This window comes from Parambassis ranga, chromosome 10 (assembly GCF_900634625.1).
Source record: "Parambassis ranga chromosome 10, fParRan2.1, whole genome shotgun sequence".
Classification (NCBI taxonomy): domain Eukaryota; kingdom Metazoa; phylum Chordata; class Actinopteri; family Ambassidae; genus Parambassis; species Parambassis ranga.
Window position 1 is genome coordinate 20,529,031 of NC_041031.1, and position 11,092 is coordinate 20,540,122.

The following is an 11,092-nucleotide window of genomic DNA, read 5'->3' on the forward strand; positions in this document are numbered from 1 at the left end:
AGCAGAGCGTGACGTCAGGCGCAGCTTTAACCAAATCAAACTTGTTGTTAATCCAGCCCAAAAGCAAACAGTGGGATTATCTCTTCTGCTTATTGTTCTACATCTGAATTTTAATGGTGTACAGCAGAATCAGACTGCTGCAGTTCAAACATTTCATGTCCTCTCATTCTAATTTGAGCTGGCATCGCTTTTCAAAGCCTTTTATTTACCCAGTGAGGGTTTCACTGAGCACACTTTGCTGTTTTTTCGGCAACGCCCTGTCTCATGTTGACACATGGGAGCTGTAGTCATCAGATTTTATGGATTAAAAAAAAGACTATTGCACTGTCCTTCTGATACAATCCGATGGTATCTTACCTTTGGGTGGTTTGAAACTTTAATGTCTAATCATAGCTGAATCCCCACGAGGCTTAACTAGCTCCCTAAAATCATAAAGTATTATTGCATGTTTTTTTTTTATAATGGTGACAAACGAGGCAGTGAAAAGAAGGAAAACAGAGAGAGGGTTTGTCATCTTTTCCAAAAAGTCACAATATCATTTAATATAAAACACCTTTAAATTTCAACATACTGAGGAATCTGTGATTCAACAATCCACTACCACTTGAACACTGAGGCCGGGGATGGAGGAGCTCCACCTCGACAGCAGCTGACTTCAGTGGTACATCCGAGTGCACACAGGAAAAAAAAAGGGGTTGAAACATGCATTTAACTACATTGTACAAAGTCAAAAGCGAAAAACAGGAGGTCTTTTTGGGTGCCATTATCGGCAAGACAGTCTCAGTCGCCTTGTGAGGGATCCAGAGGCGAAAAAGAGATTTTGGGGGGTTGGGGGGTTGGGGGGTCTGGGGCAGTCTTGACAGTTGGGCATGTACAGAGGTGTCCGTTTGTTTCCTGGCACTTATGGATAAAGTGCCCTCTTCTCGTTTAGACGGACAGCTGAAGGGAAAGCGGAAACTTGGTGTAAGGCAGGAAATGACTCAACACAATACTTCAAGATATATTCAAGATAACAGTTGCTTAATTTTTCACAAACAGCAAAGTGAAGTCCGCACACACAGTGTTTGGTATAGGCCTCGGCAGTAACAGATCTGTCTCCCCTCATCATCGATCAATGAGTGAGGAAGCACAGCGTCCATTCAAATTTATTTTCTCTTCATAGCCAAAGAATCTTTCTCCTGTATCCTCCTCCCTTTTTTGTCCATTCACACTGACGACAGCTCTGCCTTCCCCTCTTCCCTCTCCCCCCCCCCCCCCTCTCTCTTCTAGACACACACATTCGTGCACACGCTCACACTACAGATGCCACGGAGGTGACGGAGGTCACCTTATTGTCTTCTGCCCAGGGCTGCAGGTTCTGCAGGGCGTAGAGGGAGGAGTTGTGCAGGCAGAGTGGGTCGGGCTGCAGAGGCTGGCTCAACGTCTTCTGGAAAGCTTCCTGCTGAAGCTGCAGCATCAGCCGGTTGGCTTGCTGCCTCTCGGCCTCTCTCTCCTCCGCAGTCTGTCTCCTGGGTGAAAGAAGGAGACAAAGAGAGAGCAGAGGAGGATTTAACAACAAGATAATGTTTGTGTGCAGTACATCAACAGCCCCGCTCCTCTTAATAAATTCCTTTTTCCAACATATTCCAGGGCTGAATATCAAATCAAATGCAACTGGGACAATAAATAATGTCATGCTTATGTTAAGAAGCTACAAACAGGATTTTCTTTAGGTGGTGTTTAGACAATTTAGGTCATACTTTAATGCATCACCGTCAAAGACGTCTCCTAAAATGTGCAAATGAAGCCTGTTCGTTTGCAAAAGCGGCTGCTGCTGCTGTTCCTCCTGCATGTTTATTGAGCACCTGTGCCAGTTTACTTTAGCTCCAGGCTACAAGACAGCTGATCAACATGAGTGACAGGTGCTGGTGAGGGAACGTGACTAACGAAGGAGGAGGAGGAGGAGGAGGAGGAGGAGGACATTTCCTGCCTCAAGGTGAACACTTGCATCTGTTTTTTCCCCTTTTCAGGGCAACATATGTTGACAGTATCCTGTATATATACACAATTAGTGCTGTGGCACAGATGTGTGTTTTCCTGAAGCACTAAGTAAAATGAGTCGTTTCAATGGGAGAGCGTCAGTGTGTGTTTTTGTTGGAAAGCATCCAGAGGAAAATACCTGCACCACTGGTTTGTAGTCATCAGCACACCGAGGAGGTTAAATCATTATTTTTGTTGTGCATCTTAAAATAGGCTGAAATTCAGATTTTAAAAGTAAAATAATCTGTTTTAAATTATTTTTAACTGTCCTTAAAGTCAACAGCAGAGTACAGATGGCAGGAAGGGAATCACAAGCAGAGACACACCTCTAAAACACTCCATCATGCACACCAACCTCCATCCATTAGCCACACATTATTGTTAACAGCATTATCATAATCCGATTCCCCGGCTGTTGATTTGATCATCGTCTTGTTACTAGCGTAGTCGTCACGCAAAGACATCCCTCACGCTCGTCCTATCAGGTGCACACTACAGGGAGACGGCATAAATCTCAGCAAAAGTAGGAAATCAGAAAAACGAGTTAGGCCCAATTCCCAAGCTGCTTGTGGCGTGATGTTCAGTTTCTTTTTTTTTTACTTGAAGCAAATTCCTTTTTATTAGCGACTCTACAGCTGCAGGACGTGGCTGTTTTACTTTTTAAAACATCATATCAAACTTTTATCCTATGTGTTATATTATAGGTCAATAAACTGACTCATCTTTATCTGTTTTCTGTGCTTCTAAAAAGCATTTAAACATTATGACCCTTAAGGTAATGACTTAAGGTAATTCAGCTGCTTATAATAGTCTTTGAAACATGTGCAGCTAAAGGCAGGCCATCATAATTTCATTTCCTACTCATTTACCTCCAAATGGCTATAAACAACAGTTAGAATGAAGTGTGTGTGTGTGTGTGTGTGTGTGTGTGTGTGTGTGTGTGTGTGGACTTGGCAGTCGATTCCTCCTGTGAGTGTTTCTGTATTGCTTTGGACAGCAGCTTTCTTAAAAGGCCTTTCAGGAGGCTCAGGAGTAATTGTGCTTGGTCAAGTGAACTGGCCTTGACTGGCAGCTAAGCTAAGCAAAAATAGGTGTTGTGTTGTACAACTCCTTGAATGCTCCGGCCCATTTTGCTTGTGTTTAAAGAGTCTGCATTTTGGATGAGACTGCAGAACAGCTTCAGTGCTGTCAATTTATGGCTCAATATAATTTGTAACACCTAAAAAAAGGGAGACAGCTTCTGAAAAAACCTACCGATCCTACCGATGTAGGAGGAAAAACTGTCACAGACAGAGTTGTGATTTATTATTAAAGCACGCAGAAGTGCAGGTGGCTGTAATCTTACCGCCACTTTGTCCGTCTGTTCTGAAACCAGGTCTTAACTTGTGCATCCGTCATCTTCAGGGCCTTTGCCAAGGTGGCGCGCTCAGCCGAGGCCAGGTACTTCTGCCGGTGAAAACGCTTCTCCAGCTCACAGATCTGCACCCGGCTGAAGGAGGTGCGAGGTTTTTTCCTCTTGGGCGGCGTCCGGTTCTGGTATGGGTGGCCAATACGGCGGGTCACAGAGAAGGGCGAGAGGGCAGCTGCAGAGGGGAAGAAAAAGAGGACTGAGTTTACTTAAGCTTAACATTTCTTTCTACACTGGAATGATATGTGATTCTGATTTACATTGAGGCTTTGGTTGTCTCTACTCATGGTATTAACATTAATTTTTATGTATTGAAAAATGTGTTGTTCAATTTGTCTCATTCTGAAAAAGCTAGTGTGTCTAGAAAGTCTCAACAGAAGGTCGAGAAGCTGCCAAGTGCACATCCTGTCCAGATTTCTGAAAACAAACAGCACTCTGTTTTCTACAGAAGAGGACAGACTGTAAAATTCATGAGAGATTTCTGCAAATTTACATTTTCAAAGTTCTGCTTTACAGTTTTTAAAAGCACACAATGCTCTTATAAATCAAATGGATGAGGGTCTGTGTGGGGGTTTGACTCACCTGGACAAGCCCCCTTTGGAAAAGGATAGTCTGCTAGAAGGCCATTGCCGTCTCGCAGGTGAGCAAGCTCAGGGTAATAGCATTTGGCTAATGTCTCCACAGTGCTCCAGACAGGGACCCTGCCGATGTCTCCCTTGGGGAGAGGACAGAGGGACCCGGCGGCCCCTGGCCCCCCTGTGGCCTCTCCAGCTCGGCTCTCCTCTGCCTGCTCCCCTAAAGGAAAGGGAGACACAGTAAGGTCCCACATCTGGAGCACAGCAGCAGCAGTAGAAGCTGCTGCTGCTTCTGCTGCCGCCGCCGCCGCCGGGCGGGCTGGCACCGACGCAACACAGCAGCTATAATCACATGAGGGAGGCCTAAATGATGAACAGAGTCTACTTTAATGTCATTTACTGCTCATCTCTTAAGTTAGCATTTGGAGATGTTTTGCTACAAAATGCCATTCAGAAAACATAAGTGACAACTGGCAGGGTTATAAAGATGAATGGAGCAAGTATATTCACAGACTAACATAATACAGTTGTAACCTTAAACACAATTTAGAGAGTTTGGGGAGTACTTTGGGATTTGGGTATAGGACAAAATCAATGTTTTGAACAAAATGTCTTCCACACAAACACAAAGCAGCCGACAATAAATCAGAGTCCTTATTGTATATATATATATATATATATATATTGCTGTTCTGTTCAGATATATAAATTGTACACTTTCACTGCTGTTTCTCTGTGTGTGCCTTTCACATGCCGGGTATTAATAACAACGTATCTTCTGCATCATAAAATATCTATGAATCCTGTCTATTTTGTCAGCATTGGGTAAACAGAAGATCAATAAATGTAATGAGATCGTTGGCCATAGATCCACTCCACGGCCACACTCTCATTTTGAAGCTGAATGGAGGAGGAACAAAAAAAAAAAAAAAACAACAGTTCTTCTGCCTCTTCTTTCTGTGTGTATCTGTGTGTCATTCCTCCCCAGCAAGCTGTTTTTGCTGCTGTCTTACAGGGTGTTTATTTGTTTTTGTTTTGTCAGAGAAGCTCACCAGGAGCCAAAATGAATATGAAAACATCTGCATAGGTGTCCCCTCAGGGCTGCCGCTGCTGCTCTCAGACTTTCTGCGACCTGAAAATTCATTTGCCGTATACAGACGATGACAATTTGGATGGAAAATGGAACATGAAGCTATTATGCGCTCGGCAGTCATTTCCAGGGAGCTCTGCCTTTGTGTCCCCTGATGGTGCTGAACACGAGTGCTAAATTGAGGCGGAGCAGATGATTTGTAAAGTAAAAAGATAAATAAATAAATGCTGGTCACATAAAGTAAAAGCGTCACCTGAGAGTAAACCTGCAGAACAGATTGAGTGCCTGATATTGGATGTTGTGCTGGATTTATAGTGACCATGACTTTCTTGTCTTTTTATCACTCATTATTATTATTATTATTTTTAATCTTCTCTGGTAATATTCTTACAACATTATGATCAAGGCTTCACATTATGTGTATTGCTCTGATGCTCAATAATAATAAAAACTGTAATTGTAACCCCTCTGATATTCCTCCTGGGACACAGACAGGCATCTGTTGTATTTAATCATGAGTTTATAATGACAAAATCCCTCCTGGAATATTCCTAAAGGTGCCTCACAGTGGACTGCAGCACCTTTGTTCCCCCTAATTACTGAGGGATTTATTTATTTATTTGTTTGGTGGATCATCACCTAAACCTATATGTGGAGCCTCACAGGTCACAAAAGACAAGAGCGAGCAGGCCTGCTGTTGCTCCCAGCGGCAGGTCTGGCTAAATAATACTGCATTAGATGGCTATTTCAGGCCATCTGTGGGGCTAAGTAATGGACCAGGCGCATACAGGCACGTTCAGAGGCAACCCGGATCTGGGATCTGAACAACTGCCTTCCAGATCGGTTCAGGTTTGGACCGGAGGTGTAAGATTCAGACGACATGTCTTCACATTTATCCAATGCTGTGAATGCTATAAGCCTGAAAACTGCTGCATATATATATATATATATATATATATATATAGAACCACAGTGAGGCTGTCCAGACTGATGCATGTCTGCCAGATTTTACACCATTAAAATACTCTGCTGCATCAGCCATGATTACATGGATGAATTTCAAAAACCCCTTAAAAATCTTCCTTAATATTGCTGTTTCTTTCATCATATTGATAAATTTGGGACCAAATAGCTGCACTGTTGGATTAAAAAACGTATAATTATAAACTATTCTTTTTTAAAAAAGAGAGAAAAGACAAAGTAATGTTAATTTCTTTAAAAAAAAGTGCCAGAATTCACAATAAAACTAAGCACAAACATACTTATGGTAATGATTTGTAGGAGGGAAAAAAAACCCTTAAAAGCCATAGTCATTTTTTTAAATATGTGCCATAATAATGCGCAACTATTTTCCTAATAGTTTTCCTGAACAGCATGGAAACAGCTAAGCAGGCTGTGAACATCTGTCTTATTAAAGAGAAAAAGAAGAAAAAACAAAACTATAAAATAATCTGACGAATGAAAAAAGTCATGTGTGTGAATACTAAGTCTGCTGCACGGGTAACACAATTTAGCATAAGCATATCAAAATAAAATAAAATGCTACCGCGGAGAATATGTTTCCCATAATAAAACCACTTATACTTAATAACACTTCTCGGTGACAGCGCCTCCCTTCCCCACTGCGGATATTACCTTTGTAGCAATCTAATAAATATATCCGTGAAGGATTCTAAAGGGGATATTGAAATATAACATGAACATATATTGCTATTTATTACACTATACGGGACAAAAGGCAGGGACGCTGTCTTCTGTCACTGCGTGGAAACAGGAGGGCAGCAGCTTCAGCAGTGAAATAAAATCTGTTTTTTTTTCTTCCTGCCCCGCTGCCATTAACAGCCAGACAGAGATTTACTGCAGGCTTTAATTATGTTTTTTATAGGTGCTGTGTGGCCTTTAGAGCTGCTCATGCTGTATTATGATGCTGTTAATTGTCAAAAAGCCCAAACGATCCACATTAGCAAATGTCATTATTACTATTATTACGGCAGTTTCGCTGGTGTTATGTTTCCATGTCAGTTTTGTCACCGCGCGTATTTATTGTCTTCATTTGTTTAGGTTCTTCTGTGCTATGACGTTTTTATATCCAATATATTTGCATGTAACTATTGACCAGCTTGTATTTGTTTAAATATATAAGATTTAAAAAATGCAATAAAAATACCATTAAATAATAACAAATAAATATATTACACTAAATAATAATAATAATAATAATAATAATAGAAGAAGAAATAATTCGAAATTTAAAAAAAAAAAAATCTAAATTATTTTAAGCCCGTAGCCATCCATACTCTACTACTACTACTTTATTTTAGATCAGTGATACTTTACATCCAGCGTCAGTCTGATTCAGCACACGGTGATTTATAACGTGAATTTAGGCCACATAGGACGGGAGTTGGGGGGAAAGCCAAAGTCTTTGGTGCAGTTGAACAGGTTTCGTTTACATCTGGAAGCCTCTGGCAGCATGTTTGGCTGTTTGAAGCCGTTTTTCTGCTCCGGTTTCAACTTGGAAGGCGGAGAGAAGAAAAAAAAAACAACAACACCAACACAGGGAGAAAGATTTAAAATGGTGCTCAGCCCATCAGGATAGATGATAGTCCATTTGATTTAAGGCTCTTTATGGGAGTCAGAGCAGGCTAAATCTGCTGTGTGTGTGTGTGTAGTGTTACTGCTGATGTTTGGCTGATCAATACAGAGGAAAGATATAAGCTGCGAAATAATTACAGCGACACAAAGCTGAGAGAAATTAAACGAGAGGCCCTCGGTGCCTATGAGTAAAATTGATAAGCCTATTTACACTGTATCTTTTTGCAGATGACATATCGTCCCTCAGTATTTAATAATTAATCAGGTAGAAAGAACTGAATGGTGAATATTTAATGTGTGTGTGTGGGGGGGGGGGGGCTGTTCTTCATTTTCATCTTCATAAGGATGAGGTCATGAGAAAAAAAAAAACACCAGTGGAACCACCCCAACAAAGAGGAAGGCAGATACAGCACGGTGGAAGCAGGAAATGAGATTATCATGGATTTTTGTTAAGTATTAAATCTAATTTCTTGATTTTTACTCAATAACATTATGTGTAATTTCTATTTCATGGTGTTCAAATGAAATCCTGTCTCTATTTATTTATAGTATAATATAAAAGCATATATTATACTAAGAAATACACTGAAGCTGCACTGAGGTCTCATTTTTGGATTGACAAAAGTTAATAGGCCATATAGAGGTGTGTGTGTGAGTGTGTGGAGTTTATACAAAATGAAAATGAGAAGGTGCGTAAAAATTAAATAAGAATTAAATTATATTATTATAACACACAAATCCTCACAGTGAATATTTTTGTATTGTAAACAATAAATATTTAGGTTAAGTGTCCCTAATTTTTAATTTAAAAAATTCAATCTGCAATTAAAAAATAATTGATAAAATCTAATCTGTAATAATCTATACAGAATAAACAGCATATTTTTACTCTGCATTATTCCGCATTAAAAGCAACAATCGTTTGTTGTGTTAAACGAAAAATAAGTAATTTTAAAGGGTTTAATTCCAAATATACTTCTCGGTGTTTTAAAAATGTCGATAATAATAATAATAATGTAATTTTTCAGGGTGGACAGAATTTAAGCTGTCACATGTTGTTACTACTACGACTCATCTTCCTGCTTTCTCAATTGGCTCAGTGTTGAAGAAAGAAAATCATTCATCCTCATGAAAAAACGGGAACGTCGTTATCCGTCATCCGCTGTAAATGGAGAGTGATGGTCCAATACTGATTCATCAGCGTGTCCGTGTCAATTTCTCCTCTCGTTCATCAGCCCGCTGCCCTTCCAGCATAATAAAACTGACTGTGCGCGCATATACGCGCAGGATTCGTTCTAGATGAAAACAACCTAAAGATGAAATCAGCAGCTCCACTTAATTCAGGCCCAGCTCGGCCCCGCACACTTCACTTGAATCCAGTGTGTGGCCCCATTCTAACCTCAATGTATGAATGCAGGAACCACACACACACACACACACACACACACACTCTGTCTGTTTTTACTGTGAAACGTCAAACAGGTGTCGGGTTGTTTTACCTGTTAATCTGTCCTTGGCAAACCTCCTACTGCTCTCCATCCACGGAAAGGTGAAGTTTGCAGCATTCCCCATCCCCATCCCGGGCACCGAGGGTATGCCGGGTCCAATTCCCGGCGGATGCGTCGAAGAAGGCGGATGGGGCGCAGCTGCAGCTGGCGGTGGTGGCGGAGGTGGTACCGGTCTGTGCGCTGGCACCCGAATCACCCCACCTGCTCCTCCAGAGTTCACGTTAACGTTCATGTTCATGTTCATACTGACGTTCATGTTCATGTTGACGTTATAGGAGCCGGCCAGACCCGCCGCTGCCGCCATGGAGCAGGCCGGGTTGTAGACGCTGTTGTACCCGTTGCTGTAGACATTGGAGGCCAGCGCGTAATCCGGGTCGCCGGTCCGGTTGGGTAGCATGCAACCGCTGGACTGGTCCGAGCTGTTGAGGATCTGGTCGATCCCGAAGCTGATGGGTTCGTGTTGCTGCTGGTGCGTCTGGTTCACCTCCTCGATCCCCGTGTGCTCCATGTTTTTTTTGCAGTGATGTGCTTATCAGCGTGTTTTATCAGTGCACGGATGTATTTCTGACATAAAGTCACTCACGGCGTATGGAATGAAATGTTTGTCTGTAGGCTGCAGTGCTGGACTGTTCGGGCCTGCTCTACTCCCAGGAAACCAACAAGGTGATCAGCGCTATCCAAAATCTTCCCATTATTTTTGTCCAAACAGCGGGATCGGGGGTTCCCTAAATTAAATGCCTATCCGTCGGGCTAAGAAAAGGCGTATCCATCTTTAATAGCGCGTTCTCTCCAAGTGATTTAGGCACAATACAGCCTCTAATAACAAGACAAACAACCGACGATGCCAAATGGTTATCCCGAGTAGCTTACTTACAGATAAAAAAAATCCGAGGCAGCTCTCTGGAGAGACTTGATGCGCTTTGTTCGCCTACTCTGGCAGAGACGATCCATACGCAGGGTGCATGGTAGGATAACCAATCTCGGTGGAGCAAGAGAGAAAAAAAAACAAAACAAACCCGAAGAGAAGCGAAAACGAAGCGCTGACCTCGCAGGCGTGGATATTAATTGGAGGTGAGAGCGAAAGATGGCTCTGTTGTGCTGAACGGTGAAGTTGGTTTCAGCAGGTGAGACAGCCCTCTGCGTAAAAGCTGCCATTTGGTCCTCCAGCCAACCCTCTTCCCTCCCCTCACTCACTCACTCACTCCCTCTCTCTCTGCCTGCCTCCCTCCTCCTCCCTCCTCCAAGGTAGGACAGTTGTTTTGCTCGCATGTCTTAAAGAAGCCGCAGCTTTTTATGTTTTCTGCAGCTTTTCTGGTGTTAAACCGGAGGTTTTGCGCCTTTTAATGGCGCAGGGGCCCGTGTCTGATGAAAGTACAGCAGCCTCCAGGATCCCCTGTGGCCTAAATGAGAAAACATAAAGCCTCAAAAGACTCATTATTTAAAGAAAAAGGCATATATCAGGAAAGCGAAAATATTTAAGCCTATTAATTCACATGTTTCTTCTCTGTGTGTTTATTTTTGTCAATATTCGGTTAATTTTGACACTTTTTGTGTGATTAGACAATGTTTTTGTTTATAATCAAGAGTTTGTTTGGTAATTCTCTGCCACCTGAGAAGTGTTGCAAGCAGTTCACTACAGGGAAACCATAAGGCGTCTCTTGTGCGTGTGCTCACAATCCACGCATGGACCCACACGGCTCCATGTGTGGACATCCAGATTTTTCACTAATAAACCAATAGGCACTAATATTAGGATCAATTACATAAAAAACAAAAAAAATGGGAAGATCATTGCTGGATAGAATCCACTATGTCTTTAAGTGCAGGTTATATCAGAGCAGTTTGTCATACAATAAATAATGAGCCATTTACGCACGGTGCGTGCGTGAGCCGGGCT

At 42.0% G+C, this 11,092-nt stretch overlaps 1 protein-coding gene across 3 annotated transcripts; it reads right to left on the reverse strand.

Moving 5' to 3' along the window:
- Positions 1 to 671: 671 nt before the first annotated feature.
- On the reverse strand, positions 672 to 10,295 carry tlx2 (T cell leukemia homeobox 2). 3 transcript variants are annotated; one of them, XM_028417030.1, is made up of 5 exons: positions 9,187 to 10,295; positions 4,010 to 4,222; positions 3,365 to 3,602; positions 1,328 to 1,508; positions 672 to 939 (listed from the first exon to the last, which is right to left on the reverse strand). In XM_028417030.1, the coding sequence occupies exons 1-5, from the start codon at positions 9,701 to 9,703 to the stop codon at positions 928 to 930; spliced, it is 1,161 nt and encodes a 386-aa protein (XP_028272831.1). In that variant the 5' UTR covers positions 9,704 to 10,295; the 3' UTR covers positions 672 to 927. The 3 variants fall into 3 exon arrangements, with proteins under 3 accessions (XP_028272831.1, XP_028272830.1, XP_028272833.1); XM_028417029.1 differs by lacking the exon at positions 672 to 939 and having other exon boundaries at positions 1,195 to 1,508; XM_028417032.1 differs by lacking the exons at positions 672 to 939; positions 4,010 to 4,222 and having other exon boundaries at positions 1,197 to 1,508.
- Positions 10,296 to 11,092: the final 797 nt, after the last annotated feature.